The following is a 25,857-nucleotide window of genomic DNA, read 5'->3' on the forward strand; positions in this document are numbered from 1 at the left end:
CCAAATTTACTACCGGGCCGCGCCATGAGGCAGTTGAGAAGAACTTAGTGATGAATTTATTTTTCTTTAGTGAGGTTAGAGTGATGAATTTCTACGAGCAGCTATATTGTAACCTGACAAACATCTAGTATGTACTTAGTGCCGTCTAGTACTGTGGCTGCATGACAGTTTTCCGCTTGCATTGCAGATTTGGACATTTGGATTGGCCACACGTGCTTCTTGAAGCTTCATTGTGATTAACTGCTTGTCCATTTATTGATTCGCCTTTCCTGGAGTGAAGATACTTTAACTAAACAACTTGATTTGCTTGTTTCTGTTATGCACTAAAACTCATTCTTCAGTTTTCTTTTAATATTTTCATTTATGAAATTTTCGTTTTTTCTTTTCTGATTTATTAGTTTTCGTATTTCTATTATACACTCAAACTCATTTCTGATTGTCATTTATGGTTTGATTAGCCATACATTCAGACTTTTAGACTGAACCGTAGAGCAGTTAACAATTATACTAGGGTACTGTTTGGATCCACCAGCTAAACTTTAGCTAGCTAAATTTAACTACTATGAATCCAAAAAGAACCTAGCTAAATTTTAGTTGGATAAAGATTCCTTTAGCTAGTTGAACTTAGCTAAACCCAGCTAAAGTGATAAAAGACTAAACTGCCCCTCCACCTTCCTTGGGAAAAGTATTTAAAGTGGGAGTGAGGGATAGGATAGACAAATAACTTTTTCAACTACCATTTAGTTAGAGGATCCAAATACCCTTTAGCTAGCTAAACTTTAGTTGGGTGGATCCAAACAGGGACTAGATAGAGAAAAATTGTACCAGTTGCAATTGATGTTTTTCAGTGATTACTAGTTTTCAAGATTCCTCTTAACTGAAGATAAATTGAACTGAATCAAGCGAAGGAATTGATCATAGAACACAGAAACTCTACCATCCGCAAGTCCTACTGAGGAGAAAACACAGTAATCCTACTGTTCTGCCGTCGACTTAATGGTGGTGAGTGGTGACGGTGCAAGCTGGTGCTCGAGACGTTGCAACACATGAAAATCTGCCATTACCACCATCATTAATGAAGGCAAACTTAGACTGATAATTTATTTAGATGAAATCTTAAATGATAAAAAAAATGGTTGAATGATAACAAACTAGATCTGCTATAGGGATGAATCTCCTAGTCTCCTAGATCGTTTGTAACTGCAGCTGAACAAAGAGGAAGAGAGAGGACCAGAGATTGCGTGGGACGCTAGGGCTGCGGTGATCTTTGCCGCTATCGAGCTGACGCGGACACAGGTTGGACATCGTTGTTGGTGCCCGACTTCTTCAACAGCACGTACGGCACGGCTTCTTCTTCTCCAACTATTTGGCCGCGCCGGCAAGCAATTTTCCGTGAGACGAGCAGCGGGACGAAGCGAAGCGACAGCGAATGAAGAGACATTTTCCGTGACAGGGAGCACTGCGGATGACAAAGCGACAGTGAGGTGACCTTCGCCACGCCATCTCCATCTCGCTCGACCGAACAGGTAGACACTGACACGATGCCTTGCTTGCTTGGGGAGCTACAGTACGGTAGGACAAGTAGGTACGATATCCTTTTCTGGATAAAGTGATCGACAGAGTCACGGAAGTACAGCATCTATCTGCGACGATACCGACTAGAGCCTATAGAGGACTAGCGCCCGTACTCTAGCTGAGTGTTTGCTCGGTGACTGAGGGCCCTTTGCTTATTTTTAAGCAAGTGTCACATTAATGTTTAGATACTAATTAGGAGTATTAAAGGTAGGCTATTTACAAAACCCATTACATAAGTGAAGGCTAAACAGCGAGACGAACCTATTAAGCCTAATTAATCCATCATTAGCAAATGTTTACTGTAGCAACACATTATCAAATCATGGACTAATTAGGCTTAATAGATTCGTCTCGCCGTTTAGCCTCCACTTATATAATCGGTTTTGTAAATAGTCTACGTTTAATACTCCTAATTAGTATCTAAACATTCGATGTGATGGGTGCTTAAATTTAAGCAAGGGAACCAAACCAGGCCTGACGATGCACGCAGGTTCCCGGGCGGCCCTGAACTTTATGATGCGACGGATCCACCTAGCTTCGTGTGTCACCCCATCTGAAGTCGCCGGCGACCCGCAGCCGGATCGGAACGAATCCAAAGGCCTTCTAAACAGTACGTACCTATCACATCGGATGTTTGAATACTAATTAGGAGTATTAAATATAATCTAATTACAAAACTAATTGCACAGATGGAGTCAAATTCGCGAGACGAATCTATTAAGTTTAATTAGTCAATGATTTGACAATATGGTGCTACAGTAACCATTTGCTAATGATGGATTAATTAGGCTTAATAGATTCGTCTCGCGAATTAGTATAGGAGTTCCGCAGTTAGTTTTATAATTAGCTCATGTTTAGTCTTTCTAATTAGTGTCCGAACATCCGATGTGATCCTGACCCTCCTAAAGTTTAGCACCTCATATCCAAACACCCCAAGACAAGAGCCAACGACGCCGACGTTACGATGAATCGATAAGCGGGTGGCCCGTCAGTGAACTCCTCGCGAAACCCTGCCATCCCTGGTCGCACCCGCCGCGAACTCCTCCGGGGCGACGACGAGCGCGTCACGGACCACGTACGGAGCGCCGGAGGGGCCTCTGCCTCCTGGACAGCACGCGCGTCTTCACCACCTGCCGTGCCGTGCCTTCGTGTGGGATTGTGGGACACGATCTCTCGGCCAATGCAAACTGCCGGAGAGCCTGCTGCCTGCATCATGTCGCAATGTCTTTGCCTGCTTCCATCGTCCGTTCGGGTTGTTGTCCTAGCCCTAATCTGATGAGGAGGGCATAACTAACCTTCGTTTTTGTCTCTCATAGGATAGGCAGCGTCAATATAAGGCATCTTCACAATTACTCCGTAGTCCACGATACAAGAGAACAGGCCGTACGTGTAAACGGCATTATCACGGTGATTTCTATAGCCACCGTTGCTTTGCCGTACGTGTAAACGGCATTATCACGGTGATTTCTATAGCCACCGTTGCTTTTTCCTCGTAATGACCTTGCCACGTTATTAAAATTGTTGATATGGTATGTTATTTAATGATCATAAAATCTTGGATGAAACCAATACTGACATTAGTACTACACAGCAGGTCTAAGAGTATGCCGTTCCAACCGGTAGTAGTCGAGCGGGCAACGATCAAGGCCTACGCTGTTAAAGTGCGCCATGAACTCTTGTGCCGTGACACTCCTGTAGAGCGGGGGGCGGCGGCCATCCGTGATGGGGCCATACAGCCTCGTCGATCTCTTGAGGTCCGTGTTGAAGAAGGACGCCACTGAGACCCTCGCCGGGTCTTTGCTCTTGATCGCCGGGACCCGGTGCTCCACGCTCCTGAACCGGTCATTGCTGACAAGCTGCTCATCACGGGCAAGTTAAGGCATAACAACAACCGGCGTCAGGTTATCACATGTATAATTTGGAGCGAAATGGATAATTCCAGACAAGATGGAGGGTGGATGCCTGAAGAAGGTCGCCGATGTTCACGGTCAGAGAGCCAGGCAGGGGCGGGACGTCCACCCAGGTCCGGCGGTGCCCGCCGCCGCGATCGACGAGCACCTGCAGGCCGCCCGTGCTGCCGTCCTGCAGGAGGACGGTGAAGAAGGCCGGGTCGGTGTGGCTCTTGATGCCGAAGGTGAGGTGCGGCTCCGGGCATGGCGGGTAGTACTGGCACACCGCGTGGAGGCTCTCCATGCAGCCCATCTCGCGCAGGTGGCCGCTGCTCAGGCCGAGGGACTCCGACAGCAGCTCGGACACGCGCAGCCCCAGCTTCATCACCGCGTCGCCGTACTCCATGATCACGTTCCTTTTTGTGTTCAAATCGATTATGTGCTAGCATTGCCTATGAATCAGATATCCATGATCATCAGATCATGTATGCTGCTGTGTGTTCTTCATACCTGAGAACCTCGGGTAGCTCCTCCGGCAGTGGCGGATCCGGAGCCAGGTCGCAGAAGAGGGTGTCGCGCCAGTTGGCCGCCGCGGACTGGAAGAGGTCGAAGTTGGAGCCGAAACGCACCTTGCGAGCTTGGTCCCTGCTGTACAGGGCCCGCTTCGCCTCGGCGGGCCCCTCGTTGAACCGCCGCGCCCCGGCGAGCATGCCGGCCATGAGCCCCTCCGGCACGCCGTGGTTTACCACATGGAAGAAGCCCACCGTCCCGGCGGCGTGCCTCACCTGGGCGACCACGTCCTCGCGCCGCGCGTCGGCTGACAGGTCGACGACCGGGATGGCGAACGCGCCGTCGGTGCAGGAGGGTGGAGACGTCGTGGTGTCCTCGAGGGATTCTGGCGGGTGGTGGAAGATGGACGGGATGGCCGTGACGCCGGCGTCGACGAGGCCCTTGACGCCCGCCTTGGTGTCATCGAACGCCTGCAGCTCGCGCCGGCGGTCGTAGCCTGAGGCCACTCCGGCGGCGGATCCGGTGGCGGACATCGATGATCTCAATTATGCTGTGCCCGCTGCAATCGTACGCGTTAGCAATACCACGTCAGGACTAGGACTAGGAGTGCTGCTCCAGCCGGATATATATGGTCGTCGTTGACGCCGCCATCGGTGATGGGATCACCAAACCTCATGGTCTCCTTTGTACTGTACACCGTCACGTCATTACGGCAGCAGGCCGGTGCGGCATCTTCCTCCGTGAACAGGATGATGAGCCATAGCGTCAACTGGCGCTGCCAGGTGATCTGCACATGCTATCTTCATCAATCTTCATCGTCAATCTAATTTTTCTATACATCTAAATATATATCATATCCAGATATATAGCAAAATCTATGTATTTAGAAAAGCTAAACGACCTATATTTTGAAATGGAGGAGTATTTGCTAAGGAATTAGATATTGTATTTGTCCACTCCTACTACCTTTTTATTTACAGCTAACGTGGGAAAAGGCGGAACTTTGCAACTATTAAGAACCAACGTGAGTAAAGGAAAATCCGAGCCCTCGTGACATGGATGGATGAAGAGATTTAACTAATTAACGTGTGATTTTCCTTTGAGTCTGTGATTATCAAGAAAAAGGTTCAGTTTAGAAAGATAAAGATTTGAGCATGTTTTGTGTCAGCTGGCTTCACACTAATGCATAGTACTATACTTATCATACTTACATGACTATTTCTATTACTTATCCAAAACCTATATATTTCTTTACTGATAGGATTATTTAACATGGAGAAGAAGATTGAAGACTCCTGTGAAGACATTATAAAGTGCATGGACATGGCTAGAGATGGGATATATACATGCAATGCTTATGGTTTTTTCAGCTACATCTCGGTTTTCTCATGAAGATGAGAAAACAATTGAGGCAATTAAAATGTTTTTTGGTGGCACAATCATTGACCACTTGATATTAGTGTTCACAAATGGAGATAGAATAGGGGAGAACAATTGGAAGAAAATGCTAAGTGATGATAATTTCCCAAAGTATCTCCAGGTATATTTCATCTATATATGTCCAATTTATACTACACACAAAGTTTCTTCAAGAAAATACATTTGATCCAATGAGATCATATATATCCTAATGATAGTTTAAGTGTGGTATGCATTGGTTACTTAGTTGCTACTTGATTTGTGCTGTTTTATGCACACAGGACGTGCTCAAGCAATGCAAAAATAGGGCCGTACTCTTTGGTAATGAGACCAATGACAAGAAGAAATGTGATGCACAGCTTAAGGAACTGCTTGATTTGGTTGACTCCGTTGTCTCGATCAAGTGTGGGAAACCATTTTCAAACCAGATGTTTGCTCGCATTAATGTACATGAGATAGGAAAAAAAACTATCCAAACCAGGTGCTAGCCTTTTGTTTTTTCTGTTTGTGGATATTTTTTTCCTTCTCTCATTGTTTTTAACATTCATTCTCAGATAGCACATGAACAGAAGGAGCTCCATGCAAAGGGAAGTTCTACTGAACAATTATCTGAATTAAAGAAAGAGAGATCATATGATGAATACTTTGCACAAGTTACCAGGATGGTAAGAGATTCCTTTAATTAAGTTATAAGCTTGTTCTCTTAATAAATATGTAAATGGAATAATCATGTTTACTAAATTCTGGCAACATGGTAGTTAGCACACTCTTGTGTGCTAATAGCCTAATAGGATGTTTCCACTTGCAGTTTTGACAACTACGACATGTCATCCTCTCTCTTTTTTCTCCCTTTTGAAAGTCATTCTCTAATTGAGAAATATCTACATTTGTTCAATAGTTATTTTATTCTTTTTTAGATGTATTTTTCGTGTTTAAGTGTTGTGTAGTTGTTGAATCGTACCTATGATCCCACCCACATCATATTGACTTCAATCATATGTTAATCATGTCTATATGATCTCCAATAGAATCGAGGTAGGATTATGGTTAGAACATGAAAAGGTCTTCTCATATTTTGTGATGTTGAATGACAGATACACGATAGTGGGTAACGCAGATTTGATAGTCTTGAGGATTAATTAATCCGATAACAATTATCTGATATCTGTAGTGGCATGGTTGTTGAAATCGCTATCGTAGTATTGGAATATGCCAAATGCTGGGTGATCAAAGTTATTTTATTCTATTCAAGAATTTGGCCCTATATGGTAGCATAAACAATGCCACCACTATTTGCAAAACCATTTGCAAAGCCACTATTTGTAAACACATTGACATTACAAGTTTGTAACAGGTGGAAGAAAAACTAAATAAAACAATTGAGATGATGGGAAAACAGCTCCGTGAAGAAAAGACAGCAAGGCAGAAGGCGGAGGAAAAGGTGACAGAAGCGGTGTCCAAATCGCAAGATCAAATGAGAAGACTCAGGTTGAGCCTAGCGAAGGCGCAAGAAGAGAGTGATAAGGTTCGAGAAGAAAATAAGAAATACAGGGAATCAGAAAAGGTTAGAAGAGAAAAGGAGGAAAAGACAAAAGAGGAGATTGAAGATCTTAAAGATAAACTGAACAACATGGAAAGGGAGCAGCAGAACATGAAGAACAGCAATAGTTGCAACATTTTGTAAGTCGTTTTTCAGATGGGAAATTTGCCCCATGGTCAAATGGAGGTTGTTGTGTGCATTGTCAAATTGTCCTTCAGAAAACTAGTTATTATTACCAAATGAACATTTTGCCTAGTGCTACCTATATGCATTGCTACTATCAAGTGTCCGTGTAGTAGTTGAAGACATGAACAATGTCCTTTTGGTTACCCTGCTCGTGCTGTCTTACTATACCTTGAGAGGTCAGTTATGGTGTGTGTATCATAGGTAGTTCCGTAGTTACTATATATGAGTTCATATACTCTGAAAATATATTTTAATTCCTGTTTAAGCAGAATGGGTTCATATGTCTTGACTCATCAAGTATCTTGGCATCGCCTTGTCGCCCACTCTGAATTTCCTTTTGCTGAGTACTGTGTCCAGATGAACTTGCCTAAGAAGTTATATGATTTGCACTGCGGAACTAGCATAATGTATTGCAGTTTTCTTGAGCTGTTACTATGATGCTGCAACCTGACCGGAGGCAGCTGTGCATGAGAACCATCTCCACCGGGGTGGCGAAGTTGTAAGTTGTAACACACCCCACACAGCTGGTGAGTGGTAACAGAAGTTGAGCACGCTAGCAGAAGTGTAGAACATGCCCTACCCTGTACTTGTTCAGGTCGTCGTTGTCAACAGGGCAGCCGCCAGCCGCCGTGACCCAGTTGACTAGCGAGACGAGATCCGAGCTTTCAGTGTTCACCCCTGTGACCCTGTTTACGCATGAGCTGTAGGCGGCCAACGAGCCAAGTCGAGATCCGGAGAGTTGTTATCCTGTTAGGTGATAGATCCAAAGAGGTGGGCAGGTGGCACCTTGGCAGTGTAAAAGGTGAAGCGGAAATGCGTTGTTTACCATCCTCTCACACAACGACATGCTGAAGCTCGTCTAATATTCGATCTGCCATCTGTGTTGTGAACAGGCGGACGAAGTAGTGAAGATCAGTTCGAAAGAATCGCCTGTGATCTTCGCTACAATCAGGTCATATACTCATATGCCGTGCCGTCATCGGCAATTGCAGAGACGTAAAGGTCCTGATGAAATTCCATGGAATGCTCTTTCAAGCTACATATGTGCAATATTCAGTTCTTCTCACATCAAAACACTAGTGCACGCGTAGGCAGAGCTCCTGGCAGCTCTTTTTTTAGAAAAATTAAAAGCTGTAATATGCATGGGTCTGATTCACCAATATAAATGTAGTAAGTTCGGCTGCCAAATGTGTGGAGCAACATTTTGAAATATAGAAAACAAAAAAAAAACTAGTTCTCATTGGCTGACAGGCTGAGGGCAATGGAAGTGGACATACTACTACATTTCACATTTCAGGCGATAAAAACATGAAACCAAGAAGGTACTGAGATGAGATACTTCAAACTTCGACAAATAGCCTTCAAGCTTGAACCATTTCCTTTCACTCTAGATAAATATCTTTCTGCATTTTCCAGAATTTTTGCTGAAACACTATGTACCTTTTGGTGGTAGGAAACAAGATTGATACGGGTGCCAAAATGAAAAGCTTGCTTAACTTTGTAGTTGCATTACAAGCAACCAATAAATGTCCTACGGTACATGTGTTGGCCATCCTCGCACGCGCGCGCGCGCACACTAAAAAATTTTGCACTAGGAACCAAAGCTTTGCATGACGCTATATAGTTTTGAATGAGAAACTCAAGTAGGTGGTCTATTGTTTTTCCTTTCAGCAATAGCTCAAAAATTATAAGAACAAGGAAAATGCAAAAGCACATCCCAACTTCACTGGATAAACAAAAAAAGATTGGAGCAGCAAAAGGCATTTTAAAATCATAATATATGATTCTTCCTGAACCGAAGGCCCTCAACGAACACCAATGTAACAGCCAAGGTCCTATTAGTGCTGGTCTAATAAAAGTAAAATCATGGTATCAATATATACTACATGATGTAATCAATGTTGTTGCCTCTGATGGAAACACATTTGCAGCCAAACATCACAATAATAATCACCAACAGGCCGTCCTAGTTAGTCCATGTTGAGTTTGTCCTTAATTCCTGCATATATAATGGAACAGAGATAGTATTAGAATCAACATGTAGTTGTATTGATGTTTTAATTTCTTTCAAATATTTGTATATTTTCAATACAAATATAACAGCATGGAGTTAATGAGCCCATTGACTAGTAATTTATAGCTAAGAATTGGATAGGAAACTACCTACGCTTCTTGGGTAAGCTGGCAATAAGCACGTCATTTGGATACCGTTTTTCACTTATTTTGTCCGTAAGCTCGATTTAAGCTGTTTTGATTTAAGCTGTTTCAAAAAAAACCTAACTATGACTATGAACAGTGGCAAACAAATCTCAAAATTTTAGATTGGGGAAGATGAATAATAAACTTAGGGCTTGTTTAGTTTGTCTTTGCATGTTACATACAGGACCTTAAAATGAAGGAGAAAACATATGTGCATAATGTTCTTTTAATATATGTATAACTGCAACCATACAATTTAGGCTCAATCTAAATTATGATGGGTGTGTTTGGTTGCTTGGGTTAGTTATAGCCGGGCTAATAATTATGCATGGCCCAATGTAGCCTGTGTTAGTGTAGCTAGAGCCCATCTGTTTGGTTGGGTGGCTAATCTGGGTCAGACCAAGATGAATTCGTGTTTGGTTGATTGGCTAACAGTCCGGCCTGCATAACAATGGGCTTTGCATAATGTTTGGTTGGACTGGCCAAGCCCAGTCACTAGTGTCAAACACACGCCTGCAGTAGACGGCAGCAGCCATTCACAACTGAATACTTCTCACTTGAAATATCTCAATCGCTCAGAACTCAACAGAAAACACCGTTGTCAACCTACTTTGGCTTAAAAGACAAGGAACAAAACTAGCAATTCAGCCAAATCTGGTTCAAGTTGCACGATGATGCTACATGTTCCAAAGAAGCTCAAAACTGAATCATTCTAATGAGTAATAGCATATAGGTAGCACCGATAAACCAAATAACTGAGTACATCGACCGCACAACTGTGTTTGCAAGTGACCAATTGAACTGATGATGAAACCTGAGTGCCAAGGGCCCAGGACATAGAAGTTCAGTTTCACCAGTACGCTATGCCTAGTAAGACTCTCTTTACTCAGGAAGTTTGCCTAGTATTGACTCTCTTTCCTAGCGACACAATAAGCGATTGCTCAGGAAGTTTGCCATTACAGGAGAACGGGAACGGGATGCGCTTCTGCTCCTGGGGCTTCTGCTTGCAGATCTTCCACGAGAAGGCTGCAAAAGAGTTAAATGAACTGCATTTGAACAAGCCATTTCATGGTGTAGCTGAGTAATGAGAAGCTTGGAACTTACAGAAGAGACAGGGGATCGGGATCTAGATAGCGATCTGCAGAAGGTTCCAGAAACAAAATTTGTTACTTGATGATGCGTTAATAGAACCAATATAAAATTGTATCATAACTAACATACCATTTGAAATATCTCGTTTCAATTTCCAACACTGATTACATGACATTCATAGACATTCTTAGGAAGCACACCGTTTTCCAATCACCCAAGGACTTGTCCTTCAGGAAGGGTCTCTAGTGATCACTGACACAGGCTACTACTAACAAAAGTTTATACAGACACAGGCTACTACTATTACTAACAAAAGTTCAGAGGTAAGCAATCACCCAATGACAAGTAGTAGTAGCATATAGCAGCAGCATATAGCATCAATTTTTTGTCTATATCTCTACAAAACATATGTAAAGCTAATAGGCTGCAATTCTTCAGCAACTGAACCTTGGAAAAGGGTGTCATATCTCAAGCTGACAACATGCAGAAAGAACATGTAACACCCTAAAACTGTGTAAAGCTAATGAGTTAAAGCTAAAGCTAAAGCATTATTGACAGTGTAAAGCTAAAGCATTAATGAAATAAGCTAAAGCTGTAGCAATGATGGTGTAACAAACATGACAATGTCTAATGCATTATTGCATGTCATATATAATATACCAGAAATGTAACCATAACAAGTCATATGACAAATATTCAGTGTAAGCATAAGGAGAGTAATTCTCAGAAGATAACTTACTTTAGAACATAGTGCTGGTAGACATTACTGTTGTATCAAAGAAGTTCATCTCCTACTTAAGCTGCATCTTATGATCACAGAAGGTTATTGTCTTCCAGGTAGGTTCTCATCCACAGGTCTCTATCTTCTGGTGACATCTTCACAAACTGAATAGCACTAGCTTTGTTTGCGGTCATGTGGTTCCAAGCTTTCATCAATAGAGGTCTTAGAAAACCTGGAGTGTTCATGCATGCTTCATATGTTCCAGGGTACACTTCAGCATGAGCAGCGTCTTGCACAGCAGCTGCAAATCCCCAGATAGCATCAGTCATTGCATGCATCAGTGAAGCATCGTCTTCGCTTACCATCCTCTTCCTCTTCCCCCCGCCAACCTTGCCTCCAGAGCTTGAAGCATCCTTTGTTCCTTCAGTTGGTGCCGCTGTTGCTGGAGCATCTACCTCCACATCCATTGTCTCAGGCACAACAAATGGTTGTCCAAGGGCTTCATTTGATCCCATTGCAAACCTTCCTGTAGCAACACCACTTCCAAAGATCATCTGCATCTGAACAAAGTTCTTGATTGGGATGTTGAGGTACTCCGCATCCTTAGGGTGGTCCTGCAAATACTAATATTGCTTAAACATTGCTGGCAGTAATGCTTAAATCAGTAGTGTTATCATGTAGACAGCAAGTTCAACAACTCACCTTGATGTGCCCTTTGTAGTGCTCTGGTGCTAGTGTTATCATGTAGTTCTCTTCATCCCAGTTGGACCCGCTAAGCTCCTTCAGTTTGCTGATTTTCACCCATTTGGCCCGCCATTTGCGAAGATGATTGTACACCTGAGTTCCGCTAACCTCCAACCCTGTAAACTCACGCAGATCACTAGCCACACTATTCAGATGTACCTCTTTAAAACCTTTGTCGGTCTTTAGTCCCTCCCCAACCATCTCAGTGAACCTCCTTAGGACAAATGCAGACATTACTTCTGTCCACACTAGTCTTGCAGGCCCCTGCCCACCATTTCCCTGCCCACCACCTCCTTGTCCACCATTTCCCTGCCCACCGTTACCCCCAAATCCCTCAAAGATACCCTCAAAGATACCATCATCCATCCCTGACTATGTAAGATAAGTATGTAAGACATATTGTAGTCAGAGATTTGAATCTAGCAAGAAATGAAGAGTTACAGTTAGAGATTTGAATCCAGCAAGAAATGAAGTGTAGAAATGTAAGACATATTGTAGACATATTGTAGTCAGACAGCTTGAAGTAACTGTTAAGTAACTGGAACTAAACAAAATAGCAAGAGTTACAGTGATGATGATCTACAGAGCACACATTTTAGAATCTAAAATGTAAGACATATTGTAGAAATGTAAGACATATTGTAGACATATTGTAGTCAGACAGCTTGAAGTAACTGTTAAGTACTGAAATGTAACAGATCAAGATAATTGAGGTGTAACAGATCAAGATAATTGAAATGATAAGTGTAGAAATGTAACTAAAATGTAACTGATGATCCTTTGATCAAGATAATAACAGAAAAATATTTTAGAATCTAAGCAGTTGAGGTGTAACAGCAGTTGAGGGAGGTTGGATCATCTCCTGTCTAAGCTCACCAACAGCATAAAGGACCTCCTGAAAGTGCCTGCTAATGGTTTCAAATGACCTCCTAAAGGATAAATTGATTACCCTAAACCTTTGGTTGTGACCAACTACATGCAAGAACATTGCCACCTGCTCTTCCACATTACAGTGCATTGTATCCTTCAGCAGCTCTCTTGTGCGGAGAAGGTCACACAGTTGGAAGAAGGGTGCTCTTTTCATTCTAAGGAGGTCAACACACCTAGTGTCATCAGCTTGATAAATGTAACTGAGATTGTTCTGCCTCTGTTCCTCTCTAGCACTCATGGGGGCATATGTGATGGGTGGTCTGGTGAGACAACGGCGCCTGAACCTAACAAACATCCAAGTTGTGACTACAACAACAAGTGATGCACCCCTCAAAATCAGCCATCGGGCGTCTTTCAGCACCATCCATCCTCTAGAACAAAGCATCACATATATCAGAATACTACTATTTCATCAGTTGTGCTACAACATTTGAAAAGAAATGGATGCAAGTCACGGCTGCGACACCCAGACAGATGCGCCTCCCAGTGACAACCATCAAGAACCGTGCACTGCTACTCAGATAAGTTTAACTAAAACAATCAGCCAGACATGAAAAATTAGAAATTTGTCATCATTGACCTTGCTGCACCGCTCATATGTAGGTAACAAGAGTAACAATTTAAGCATTACTGCCAGATCTACAAAATCAGTCATATTGTACCATTTCATCAAGTAGATCTAATATTTCAAGAACATGAGAGCACAAATTCACAAATCAAGACACCAGTAACAAGCATCAAGAACTATGCACCGCTACTCATAAAACAATCGGCCAGACATGAAATTTATCATCATTGACCTTGCTGCACCGCTCATATGTAGGTAACAAGGTACCAATTTAAGCATTACTGCCAGATCTACAACAAAATCAATCTCGCAAGAATAAGCAAATCAAAAACATCTCATAGGAAAGCATCACACGCAGAAGGGAAACCATGCGGGAGTGACAAGTCTTGAGAGGAACTTGCTCACAAACCAGTCCAAGGAGCCGCTAGGCAAGCGATCTTACCGGATCGAAGAAGCTTTCAACCTTGCTACGGGAGGAGGAAGACGAACGGGAGGAGGAAGACGAACGGGGGGAGGCGACGGCGAACGGGGGGAGGCGACGGCGAACGGGAGGAGGAAGACGAACGGGGGGAGACGAACGGGAGGAGGACCCCGATTGCGGCGCAAATGGGGAGGGCAAGCGGTAACCTAGCGGCCACCTGCGTCAAGGAGCTGCACAAGTCAGGCCATCGATCTGCACAAGTCAGGCCTGGCTGGTTGGAAACGGCCGAATCAGCCGTATTAGCTGGGCCTAGCTATGCCCCCTCGGGTGGCTTGGGCTAGGCTGGCTAAGTCCTCTAGCCAGGCAACCAAACTAGTGCATCTTGTATTGGGCTGGCCTGGTTAGGGGGATAGCCACCCAACCAAACACATTCGATATATCTAGAAAATAAAGTTCCTAGCAGTAAGGTAGCAGAAATTGTCGAGTTATCAGGGGCTGCAACATTACAAAGCATGGCTGGAACCTAGTGACGGATGGACGAACGAAGGATGGCCGCACTCTGCATACATGAGCTTAAAAGAAGGAAACACACGTGCATAACATTCTTCTAGTGGATAACTACAGCCATAAAAATTAGGGTCAATCTAAACATTGAAGTAACATTAAATTATGATGTATCTACACGATAAAGTTCCTAGAAGCATAAACAGTGGAGTGAAGGAAATTTTCGAGCTATCAGGGCTGCAACATCATACAGCAAAATGGCTGAAACCTATTAACGGACAGACGGACGCATGGCCACATGAAAGACCTACGTGGCGGCTTCCACATTATGAAGATAATAAGGATGGTCCCTCCCTCAACATTTTCTTTTTCCTTCCACAACAGTTCCTTTTTTGAGAAAATCAGAATACTATAACTTGGAAAGTATGATAGTGTTATCCTCTTAACTTCGTCCTGATAGCCATCCTGACGTGCGTGTTTCGGAATTAATACGTACATCTCGATGGCTAAATCTCCACAACTCATGAGCTGTGACGTTGCAGAGACTGCCGAGGAGCGCGAACATATTCCTGTCCACGAACCAGAAATATAATCTTCACAACTGACGGTACGGTGATCGATGCTTGCAAACGGGAACCGCCGCCGGCTGCTCCTCCATTCACCGAGAACGCATCCTGACGTTCGTGTTTCGGAAAGATCAGCCGAAAGGAAGCCAGCGCGGGCGCCGTGACAGTCCGCGACACAACCGAAGACGGAGAGCACTGGCAACACTCGATGACCAAGCTCTTGAGAGTGGAGGAGAAGATCTCCTGAAAGATGCAGTCGCATCTCGTGAGCACGAGGTCTTCCAGGACGGGGCACCCTGACCGGAGATGCTCGGCGAAGCCGCCGGCCAAGCGCACGCGGCGGAGGTGCATCCTCGTCAGGCGGCAAGCGGTGGCAGGTACCAGAGAAGGTGTGAACCAATAACCGCAGGAATCTGCCATCGTGATCTCGAGCGCGGCGGGGCGGTACCTGGTCCCGCGGCGGATCCAGCTGTTGACGGCGTCGCCGGAAAGATATGGACCGACGTGTAGCTGGAACCTGTCAAGGATCGGAGCGCCGTGGCTCCCGAACAGGTTGGACATGAACTCAAGAAGCTTCCTCCATGTCACCTCGTTCGGGGACGGGCCGGAGTGACCGGAGGTGGCGGCGCCGCCGCCGCCGCTGGCCGTGGCGAACTCACGGTAGTCGATGTCGAGGTTCGGCGTGGCGCCAGAGGCGCCTCCACCGCCGAGAAAGCACGCTGGTCTGCACGATCTGCCGCGCCATGAGGAGGGACATGATGGAGTGGATGAGCTCGTCGGGGAGGGCGCTCAGCCGGTCGCCGCAGTCGGCAGCGGCGACACTCTTGCTCATGGAGGCCTCAGCTATTTGGTGGCCTTGGCGTGCTCGTCGGATGCGGGTGACAAGCAAAGATGGCCGGCGGCTGCGTGAAGATCCGAGGAAGTTTTAGGGTTGGAGCCTTGGAGGTTTGGGTAATGGGTAGATCTTACTGAACTCTGGAAGAGGTGGGAATGGGATCGCGACGACGATTGCTAGTTGGAGGAAATTTAGCTCTTGTTTCTTAAAAGGATCATTAGAGATTGTAGTTGCTTAATTAGCAAAATAATTATGGCACATGACTTACAATCAATCTTCAATTACCCATTACCCAATTTAGCGGCTCATCTTTCATCTGTGGCAAACAAAGTAGCGCAGATATGTTTATAAGATTTGCTAATGGCCATCAGCCCATCAATCATCAGTCATCACCACAATCAGGTCATAGGCCACAACCGTTCATTTCTAAAAAGTAAAGGTGCTTCTTACGATATTCCACTAGAGTTTTTCCTTTCTTGCAAGAAGCAACACATGCAACATTGGGTACCGAAAAGGGTTTACTTCCCTCCAATACATAGTCACATAGATGTGGTAAGCACGGTTGCAAATTTGACATCTAGAAAAACCACTCAAAACAAGTTGCTTGGAAAGATAGCGGGAGATGATAAAGGGCATGCTACATTTCAAAGAAACTATAGGCCAGAAGCATTGCAAAAGGTACTGGGTTTAGATACTTCAAGCTTTAGTAAGCATGATGGTAGTCTTCTGTAGGTTCCTCCAAATGCCAGACAAAAGGCCAAACAGCTGGTGTACGTCATCTTCTTTATACTTGATTTCGGTCAACTTCAAGTTCGGGCACTGGAAAGTTATTGTGTCATGACATTTTATAGATATCCTCTTTGGATTTTGCATTCTTTTCCTTTTCTTGGAACCTTCTGAAAGCTATTGACAGTGAAAAATGTTCATGGCAAGTTGTCAGAAAGATAGCGAAGCAAGAGTGTGCAACATGGTAGATCAAGAAAGGCAAAAAAAAATACCTTGCAGTGTTCCAGAGTAAGCTTCTCTAAACTATAGCTGTTGTTCAGAAAGCATCCAAGCATCCCGAAGTCATCACTCAGATCACATCCATTGAACAGCAAGGTTCTGAGATTAGAAAATGTTGGGAAAGTATCCGATGTCCCACGAAGTATCGACTGCAACACAGTAACAAAAAAACAACAGAGTGTATCCTCTAATTTTAGGGGATGGGTTTATCTTGATGCATAGCAGGGTATCAATTTAATTTGGTCCGTTTGTACCATATATGTACATGACGATTCTTGGTGTAGATAGGGAACATCAGTACTTCCCTTCATGAATGAGCCATTACAAGTATAAAAAGACTAATATATATAGATACTACAGACAGTTTAAGAATCTATGTTGATCAACAATACAAGAGAATGATCGATACTATTAAAATGATACCATAGGAGTAACAGAAGAAACATACCAATGTTTCTAAACCAGATAACTCCAAATTTCTCACGTTAGTCAGACTGCAAAGAAGCTTGCATGGTCCTTCTGGTGAGCTGCTTTCCAAACAAACCTTTGCTTTTACAAGGGCTGGCATCTCATTCACCAAAACACCATAATCCGAGTTCCATTCAACAACAGTAATGACCAGGTAAAAAGAAACTAGCGCTGGAGCTGTGATGGTCAGCACACGACCACTGTAAGTTGTACAACCCGTGATTATCAAGTTCTTCAGGGTGTAAGACTTGATTTCTGGAGAATGAAGATGGCATTTGTTGAGCTCCAAATCTTCTAGGACAGGGCAGCCAGAAGGAAGCTGCTGAGTGAAACTCTCGTCCAGAGAAATAGCAACAAGATGCAGCTTTTTGAGGCGACAGGCACTGGAACCCAAATGAGGTAATCTATGAAAGAGACCACTAGAAGAGTATATCTCCATCACTGCAGGGCAGCACTTCATTGCACGGCGGATCCATCGCTCAACGACTTTAAACTGATAGCCGCATGCAAAACGAAACCGGAACATATCCAACGATGTGGCACTGTGAAACATCAACAGGTTGTTGACAAATTCCTCAAACTGACTACCTCCCCTTGCCTTGAACTCCGGTTGATCGATGTTGAGACATGGCATGGAGCACCAGAGGTGCTCCCACCTTCGTGACAGCACACATGTCTGCACAGCCTGCCGCACCGGGAGGAACGACATGATGGCGTGAAGGAGGTCGGTCCGGCAACGAGCTCAGCCGGTCTCCTGCAGCCACAGGAAACCTGCTGGAGCTCCTCCCCATTGGTGGCCTTGGGGCCATCATCTCTGCATTATCAGTCTATCACGATGCACTGCAGAAACATAAGCACAGACAAATTATCAGTTCTAAGCTGAAAACATTGAACCATTAACAATACTGAGCATTGAAAGAGGCAGGCACACAACCATTAAGGCATTAACACACCAGATTAAGGGTTGCTTGATTTAGGGGCTCACCAGTCGCTGCCAAAATTTGGAGGTGCCAAAGCAATTTGATCTAACTGTTTGGGGTGTTTGCAAAACTTGGTACTACAGTACTTCCCAAACTTTGATATGGCCCCAATCCAGGACAACTAAACTACACCAAAATGTTAGCAGGCCCCTCTCTTGCATCCGCCGCGGAGGTCAAGAGATCACCGGGGGAAAGCCCGCAAAGTTCTAATTTCTAAACCCAAACTCTAGCCTCGCCGTGGATGGTGAAAGGGTCTCGGGTGAAACGTGAGGCGTTTGCGTAAGCAGATGAGCCCAGGGAGGAGGTGGTCGGCGGTGAGATTACGTACCTCCCGTCCGTTTCTGGTGGGGGAGATGGCGATCGTCGGGTGGGGAAGACCGTACGGACTGCGGAGGTGGGGAGAGCCAGAGCCGCTGGATGTGAGTAGGCAGAGCGCTCTCGAGCGAGTCAAGTGGGGTGAGTGAGAAGGGCGGAGGCGGACAGGATGACACGCCACATGTACGAGTCCGGCGGAATGGCGAATGTTCTCGATCCCTGTTGTGGCCGAATCGCAAGCCCGGCCCACAACTCATCTATATCTACAGTTTGACTTACCCATACTTGGGCTCATTCAGTTTTTTCATTATTTGTACTACTAGTTCTTACCTCAGCTACTACTGAATTTCATGAAGAAGAAATACTCAATGTCGAGGGGCAAGAACCTGCTTAGAACATATACCCGAGGCTAAAAAACGAGGCGGACAAAACTTGTATATGGCCGATTGTAAATTGCAATATATGGTGCAAAACGCGTAAATCACTTTGCGTCATTTTTAAGTTAAATGCGTCATTAGTATATAAACTTGGTAAGTGGGTGCACTTAGCTAGATACACCATTTCTCAAATGCTCATTCGGGAACAACAAATTTAGCAGCTAGGATGACACGTGGATATAAAAATACCATGCAGGCTGTGACATCCTGGTTCAAGGCTTAATAGGATTGATAGAATACTCATGCCAACAAGTTGCAACTTCTTTTCCGGAAGCTCATCCTCAAAGAACTCCGGGATTAAGCATGCTTGGCCCAGAGCAATTTTAGGAGGGAATTCTTAATATCCTAGATAGCTGCCAGGTATAAGCGGGCCCGACCTGAGGGGCGGGATGCCACACAGGCAGCTTACACGTAGCCAATGTTCTTTTTTTAAAAAGAAAAAAAGAATCCTCGCTAATCCTACCATTTATTTAAGTTGCATTCGTTTTTAGTTTTGTTCCCACTTCTTTTAGCTCGGAATGTTGTTAAACCTTTGAGTAAAATGTATGGTCGGTTGTGCGACTGTGTCACTTAGGTTCTCGTACTCTCAAAATGCACATTTGGCTCACTAAACTTGAGCTCGAGTGTCATTAAGATCTCTATACTCTCAGAATGCATATCTAGCCCTCTAAACTTGCTTCGGATGTCATTTAGGTCCATATACTCTCTAAAAGCATTGTCATCTTAATTAAATTAATTAAAACTTATTTTTACATAGATATAATTTAATTATAGCCAAATAAAGTGAATTTCAGCTCAACATGTGTGGAGAATATTGATGTGCTAAATCCAGAAAGATTGATAATCTTTTACTTTGGAAGCAATATATTAACTTGCTAGGTGCGCATGACAAGTGTGCTCTATTATTCTTGAAAGATTGTTAAAATTTGAATAACTCTTGATTGCACTTACTAAACTAAAATCGGGGGTTTATAAGATGAATTACTGGATAAATATTAGGAGAAGCTGAAGGGAAATAAAACATGTCAAAAAATGTGCCAATGAAAGTAACGGTTTGCTTATCATGTTCTATTAGTGGGATGATACTGCATTTCAACTAGAGTTGAGGGATCTATATGACACCCAAAGCCAAAAGTAAGATATGCATTTTGAGAGTACATGAACCTAAGTGACACCCGAGCTCAAGTTTAGGGAGCTAGAGACGCAGGCCAGCCATACACTTTACTCTAAAATATTTATAAAAAAATCATAGATTTCATGGAAAATAGCCAAAAATTTTATAAGGTGGAATAAAAATATTGTAAAGAACAAAGAATGTGTTTCTTGTTCGGGCATCGTACAATCACAAAATATTGACATTTTGATTTGTAGCTCAATGGAAGGTCAAAAATTGTGGGCCGCATAGAGCTCCTCAAAATTCCTTCCGTTTGTCAAAATTCCTTCCGTTTGACTACTCACCTGTAGTTTTGAACCTCAAATCATGAAGTTACGCGTAGATAAAATTTGGTCGGTAGAAATAATTCAAAACGTGACAGAACTAGAAGTGGATCGATTCCACCCCTCTCCTACTCCCTCTTTCTGTGTTTATCCATAGCACACACCTTCGGCAATATAAGTTACCTACATGAGAACATCTACACGAAATTCCATTTATAAAAAGGAGCAAATAAATAAAGAGCTAATTTGCAATAGTGTTACCCACGGTTTATTTACACGTAAGCGCTAATTGTACGTATAAGCTACCTACATGGTATTTTTTCGCTCACGTGTCATCCTGGTGACCCATCTCTACCCACATGCTAAGTTGTTGTTCTCAAATGAGCAATTTGAGAGATGACGTAGCTAAACACACCCCAAGTTTATGTAGCATTTAACTCTTTTTTTCTTATTTTGTATTAGCTATGTCGAATTATTTGCAAGGCTAATAGCTAATTTGCACCAAGCGTGCACGCTAGGATGTACTAGGTGATGTCATGTTTGTACCCTATTGCACCCCACTTAAAATTCAAGCATTCCCTTGTGGTCTCTAAGGCAATGAAATTGTAGCATCCGATAATCTGGGGAAAAAGACATAGGCAAGGTCTTACCATGTGCTGAGGTAGTACTCACGATTGTGTTGTGACTTTGTGAGTACCCAGTGTGTAACGGGGCCAGCTCAAAGAATGGTTTTTAACTTCTCTTACCCAAACTCCAAAAGGCGGAAAGGGCTCCTATGTGCTGAGGTACTCAAACTCAGAACTTGATGATGCGGACGCGAAGGAATCCATCAAAAAAAAATTTCGGCAACAAGATTGTCGACCACATGATACTAGGTTTCACACATGGAGATCTAGTAGGAGAGAGCTCCTGGAAAAAATTGCTAACGTAAGGGCGCAAGATATCTGCTGGTATACATTCTTCACCTCTGTCGATTTAGAATTACAGAACAATTAATGTTTTATCGGACTCAGTTGTCATGTTTATGAGTGGGCTTTTATACCTGCTCGGTATTTTCCGCAGGACAAGTTAGACCAATGCGCAAAGAGTGTTGTAATCTTTGTCAACAAGACCAGTGATGTGCATCACCGACAGAAACAACTCGATAAACTCCTTGAGACAGTGGACATTCTGATATCACGCCATGGTGGCAAGCAGTTCACGAACCGGATGTTCACTCAGATTCAGTTTGTTAAATAAAATTCAACTTTGAGTGACCCATATCCCCTTTCTAATTTGTAATGCCTATGATTCAGATAAGATTACCGAAAAGTAGAAACGAATAATGTGGGCCAGGTAGCATTTGACATCTAAAAGTAGAAACACAAGCCAGCATGCAAACAGCTTTGTCCTATCAACAAATACAAAGTAGCATAGCCAACGATGGCAATTATAGGGATGCAACATTTCAGGAGTGTTAAACCAAGAAGCATTGCAGAACGGCTGATGCCAATCTCTCAGGCTTTGGTAAGCGTGATGGTACTCTTCTGTAAGTTCTTCCATACGCCAGACAAATGGCCAAACAGTTCGTCGAAATCGCCTTCTCTGTACCTGATTTCAGTAAACCTCAAATTTGGACACTCGAAAGCTGGTGCGTGTGCATCCTGAGGTCATTCTGGAGACACATCATCTTCGGATTTGCAATTCTTTTCCGTTTCTTGGAAACTTCTGCAAGCTTCGGGAAGTGAACAGTATCTAGTGTCAGAATATTGTGTGTGAAATCAAGAGTAGGAAACATGGTAGGTCAAGGAATGGAAAGCACCTTGCAGTACTGCAGAGTGAGCTTCTCCAAACTGGTGGCGTTGTTCAGAAAGCATTCCAGTATGAAGTTGTCGCTCGTATCACATCTGTTGAACACCAAGGTTCTAAAGTTAGGAAATGTTGGAAAGGTATCCAATCCCTCATGAAGATTCCACTGAAGAAAATGAATAAATAGAATTGAATTTATCCTCTCGGTGCATAGAAAAATATAATTTACTTTCTGTTGTCTGTACCACATCATCGAACCACACTACACAGTTTAGGAATCTATGTTGAATTGTTGATCAATAAACTCATAAAAACAATCATATTTTAAATGGTGATATAAAACATATTAAAACATACCAGCGTCTCTGAACCAGATAGCTCCAAATATCTCATGTTAAATAGGCTGCAAAGAAGCTTGAATGGACCTTTGTGTGGGATCCTTCCAGTACACATGTGGTACTTTAAAGAAATTGATGCTTTGATAAGGGATGGCATCTCATCCACTAAGATACCATTCCAGTACCATCCAGTGGGGATAATGACAAAGATGAAACGAAATGAGAGCTGGAGTTGTGACAGTCAGCACATGACCCCAGTGAGTTCTACAATCGATGATTATTGCCAAGTTCTTTAGAGTGGCAGACATGATTTTTGGGTAAGCAATAAGGCATCCCTCAAGCTCCAAATCTTCCAAGGCAGGGCAGCCAGAACGGAGGTGCAGCGTGAAATCCTTGTCCAGATAAAATTCAACAAGATGTAACCCTTCTCAAGCGACATGAACCGGAACCCAAAGGAGGTAGTTCATAGTCATCGTAGTAAGAACAACATAACTCCAGCACTTCGGGGCAGCATTCGATGCCACGCCGGAGATATCGGTGCGCGGCTGCATGCCCATGCCAGTTGCTAACACAGAACCTGAACGTATTCAGTGATTCGGCCCTGTGAAACACCAACAGCTTGTCCACGAAATTCAGGAATCTAACAGTTTCGGGCGTTTTGTCAGCAGTCCAGTCCTCTGGTTCGTCTGTGGCACTGAACTCCCGTTGATCAATGTTGAGGCACGGCACGGTGCGCCAGAGGCCCACCCACCTCCAAGACCCCTTTTCGCGCGCGCCGCCGCCGTCTAGGTCTAGGGTTTCCCGTGGCATCCAAATCGTCAGCTCCTGAAAGGATTCGGAGGAACGGCCGGCCGTGCAGAAGAAACAAGGAAAAGAAACGCCGAGCACGGGAGGAGGGTTTTTAACTCTAGCTGGGCCTGAAGGAAAGGCCCAACACACCACCAGCCCAATGTAGATCAGAATAACGAAGTGGCCCTCGGCACGGCCCCCCATCGCCCGCCGCCTCGTCTTCCCAACCCCCTCCACCTGTCTGCATTCAACTTGCAGCAGTGCGTGGCTCCTGGGATTCTCCACCAACTTCGTGTTTCTCCTCCAGTTCTTCTTGGCTGCCTTGGCTTGCATCTTCAGCTTCAGGTAACCAAACTCTCTTCTCCTTTCCTCTCGTCCCGGCTGCTGTGATCTTTGTTTAATTTTGGACGCGCTGCTATATCGTGGTGTCTTCTTTCTCGATCGCCAGGTGCTAGATCAAGGTGACCCTGCAGTTCGTCCTGACGATGGGTGGCGGCGGCGTCGACGACTGTTTGCTGCGCTGCCCTTGTTCTCGTCGGAAAGGTTGGCTCCGGCAAGAGCGCCACCGCCAATACCATCCTGGGATACAACGCGTTCGAGTCGGAGTACTCCTACATCAGCGTCACGGCGACGTGCCAGATGAGGAGCACGACGCGTAGCTTTGGCGACGCGGCGGCGCCGCGCGCCGTCAACGTTATCGACACGCCTGGTAAGTGGTAACATCTCTCACCTCGGTAGCGTTACAGACGCTTCTGGTCCTCGTACAAGTCTACAACTGTACCCGAAAAATTGTGTTTTGAATCATGTGAATCTGGTCCTCATACAAGTCTGCAACTGCACACGAAAATTTGTGTTTTTGTCTCATGTGAATAACTTGTTTTAGTGTGGCGTACCTAGTCCAGTGGCAACACTTTTTGGCTGAATCAAACTAACTAGTTCTCTTTTCTTTGGTAGGGCTGTATGACATTAACGTGACAACAGAAGACGCTCGTAAGGAGATTGCCAAGTGCCTGGACATGTCCAGGGATGGCATACACGCCATGCTCATGGTTTTCTCAGCTGCTAGTAGGTTTACTCCCGAAGATGCGGATACAATCTAGTCCATCAAAATGTTTTTTGGGGACAAGATTGTTGACCATATGATACCTGTAGGAAGATGCTAACTGACGAGAACGCCAGATATCTGCAGGTTCTATCCGGTCTTACTTCCAAATGTTCGCTCAAATATATTTCCCAAGTTCAGATCAAGCTTTGTTCTGTGTTTGGAGCTTAAATTTATATGCTATTTCCCCACAGGACACAGTTCAGGCATGTGGAGAAAGGGTCCTTCTCTTTGACAACAAGTCCAATGATGAGCTGCAACTACAGAAACAACTAGCAGAACTGTTTGATGCAGTGGACTCTGTAATAGCACGCAATAGAGGGAAACCCTTCACAAACCAGATGTTCACTCAGATTCAGGTGGTTATATTTCAGTGTATCTTGTTCTCATTGGTTTTTGTATGTTTCAACCAATTCATTAATTTTATGTTTCGCTTTCTTACTGCAGGAAGTTTATGCTACAAAAGAAGAGATTCGAGGCGAGGAATTTTCAGCTGAAAAACTATTGAAATCTCAGAAAGAGCTATATGATGGGCATATTATGCAGATTGCAAAGATGGTAATATTAATTTCAACTTTTAACACATAAATACATTGTGTGATAAAATATCTTATTGAGTAAATTGTGGAATCAAGTTTAAATGGGCTAGCAGATTTTCGCCAACTATATGTATGGATGTATATGAACAAAATGTGTAGCTGTCTGTTTGATCCTATGCAGATGAGCTTTGTTATTTCATTTTGGGAAACATCTTGGTGTTTTAATAAAAAACGCATGATGAATTGTACTCATAGCTACACATATAGTACACATCCTCATAGTTTTAGGACTAACAGATTGTGAAAAACTTGGGAGGTTTGCTAGTGATGTCATCAGTTCCCCCCTTCCCCTTATTTGCAAAACTAGAGTTGAAAATGCAATTGTATTTATGAGTTGCAAGACATGTGATTAGCATATATACCTTTCTCTTTTATCTCTTCATTGATGAGAATCATTTCCTCCCTTTAGTTTTTTTATATATGTTGCTTACGCAAATCATAAATAGGTTGAGGAAAAGCTTAACAGTACAATAGAGAGTCTGCAACAACAACTAAGGGAAGAGCAGAAAGCAAGACAGAAAGCCGAGAAGAAGGTGGCAGAAGCAGTTCTGCGATCAAAGGAGGAGACCAAAAGACTAAGGAAGGACCTAGAGAAGACCCAACAGGACAGCGACAAAGCGCGTCAGTTTTATGAGAAATTCAAATGATGGAGTGCACCATTATGTGATCGTCTTCAAATGGGAAAATGTTCAGCAGGGTTTGCATGGAGGATTTCTATCTGCTTTCTTGATTGGAGACTTGGCGCCAGCCATTACTAGATGAACTTTTGCCTCACGTTATCTATATGCTCTTAATCTTAAGTACTCTGTAGTAGTTGAATACTTGAACCATATGTTCTTCAGACTGAGCTGTTCTTGCTACTGTATTGTACGTCGTGTGGTATCAGTGGTCATCTAGCTA

At 43.9% G+C, this 25,857-nt stretch overlaps 4 protein-coding genes across 4 annotated transcripts; 2 read left to right on the top strand and 2 right to left on the bottom strand.

Annotated features, from left to right (window-relative positions):
* Positions 1 to 3,100: 3,100 nt before the first annotated feature.
* On the bottom strand, positions 3,101 to 4,548 carry LOC101778204 (DIBOA-glucoside dioxygenase BX6). Its single transcript, XM_004977961.4, has 3 exons — positions 3,975 to 4,548; positions 3,538 to 3,880; positions 3,101 to 3,431 (listed from the first exon to the last, which is right to left on the bottom strand). Exons 1-3 carry the CDS (start codon positions 4,505 to 4,507, stop codon positions 3,159 to 3,161), a joined length of 1,149 nt encoding a protein of 382 aa, XP_004978018.1. The 5' UTR covers positions 4,508 to 4,548; the 3' UTR covers positions 3,101 to 3,158.
* Positions 4,549 to 4,630: 82 nt separating this feature from the next.
* On the top strand, positions 4,631 to 7,077 carry LOC105914769 (immune-associated nucleotide-binding protein 9). Its single transcript, XM_012847441.1, has 4 exons — positions 4,631 to 4,756; positions 5,675 to 5,839; positions 5,948 to 6,058; positions 6,748 to 7,077. Exons 1-4 carry the CDS (start codon positions 4,631 to 4,633, stop codon positions 7,075 to 7,077), a joined length of 732 nt encoding a protein of 243 aa, XP_012702895.1.
* An 8,982-nt stretch (positions 7,078 to 16,059) lies between these two features.
* On the bottom strand, positions 16,060 to 18,613 carry LOC111258033 (putative FBD-associated F-box protein At5g38570). The gene is made up of 4 exons (XM_022828749.1): positions 18,481 to 18,613; positions 17,153 to 18,012; positions 16,698 to 16,853; positions 16,060 to 16,602 (listed from the first exon to the last, which is right to left on the bottom strand). The coding sequence occupies exons 2-4, from the start codon at positions 17,879 to 17,881 to the stop codon at positions 16,396 to 16,398; spliced, it is 1,092 nt and encodes a 363-aa protein (XP_022684484.1). The 5' UTR covers positions 17,882 to 18,012; positions 18,481 to 18,613; the 3' UTR covers positions 16,060 to 16,395.
* Positions 18,614 to 23,523: 4,910 nt separating this feature from the next.
* On the top strand, positions 23,524 to 25,839 carry LOC101779815 (immune-associated nucleotide-binding protein 9-like). Its single transcript, XM_022828796.1, has 6 exons — positions 23,524 to 23,601; positions 23,705 to 23,965; positions 24,211 to 24,445; positions 24,553 to 24,717; positions 24,806 to 24,916; positions 25,404 to 25,839. The coding sequence occupies exons 3-6, from the start codon at positions 24,413 to 24,415 to the stop codon at positions 25,602 to 25,604; spliced, it is 510 nt and encodes a 169-aa protein (XP_022684531.1). The 5' UTR covers positions 23,524 to 23,601; positions 23,705 to 23,965; positions 24,211 to 24,412; the 3' UTR covers positions 25,605 to 25,839.
* Positions 25,840 to 25,857: the final 18 nt, after the last annotated feature.

The sequence above is a fragment of the Setaria italica genome, chromosome VII (genome assembly GCF_000263155.2).
Source record: "Setaria italica strain Yugu1 chromosome VII, Setaria_italica_v2.0, whole genome shotgun sequence".
In the NCBI taxonomy this organism is placed as follows: domain Eukaryota; kingdom Viridiplantae; phylum Streptophyta; class Magnoliopsida; order Poales; family Poaceae; genus Setaria; species Setaria italica.

Coding starts and splice junctions, on each gene's coding strand:
- LOC101778204 (XM_004977961.4), bottom strand. CDS start 4,507: ATGTCCGCCACCGGATCCGCCGCCGGAGTGGCCTCAGGCTACGACCGC. Junction 3,881..3,974: donor GAGCTACCCGAGGTTCTCAG/GTATGAAGAACA, acceptor GAACACAAAAAG/GAACGTGATCATGGAGTACG. Junction 3,432..3,537: donor ACATCGGCGACCTTCTTCAG/GCATCCACCCTC, acceptor CGTGATGAGCAG/CTTGTCAGCAATGACCGGTT.
- LOC105914769 (XM_012847441.1), top strand. CDS start 4,631: ATGGGATCACCAAACCTCATGGTCTCCTTTGTACTGTACACCGTCACG. Junction 4,757..5,674: donor GCGTCAACTGGCGCTGCCAG/GTGATCTGCACA, acceptor TTATGCACACAG/GACGTGCTCAAGCAATGCAA. Junction 5,840..5,947: donor AGATGTTTGCTCGCATTAAT/GTACATGAGATA, acceptor ATTCATTCTCAG/ATAGCACATGAACAGAAGGA.
- LOC111258033 (XM_022828749.1), bottom strand. CDS start 17,881: ATGTCGTTCCTCCCGGTGCGGCAGGCTGTGCAGACATGTGTGCTGTCA. Junction 16,854..17,152: donor TATCTGGTTTAGAAACATTG/GTATGTTTCTTC, acceptor ACTGTGTTGCAG/TCGATACTTCGTGGGACATC. Junction 16,603..16,697: donor TTACTCTGGAACACTGCAAG/GTATTTTTTTTT, acceptor CACTGTCAATAG/CTTTCAGAAGGTTCCAAGAA.
- LOC101779815 (XM_022828796.1), top strand. CDS start 24,413: ATGCTAACTGACGAGAACGCCAGATATCTGCAG. Junction 24,446..24,552: donor AGAACGCCAGATATCTGCAG/GTTCTATCCGGT, acceptor ATTTCCCCACAG/GACACAGTTCAGGCATGTGG. Junction 24,917..25,403: donor TTATGCAGATTGCAAAGATG/GTAATATTAATT, acceptor AATCATAAATAG/GTTGAGGAAAAGCTTAACAG.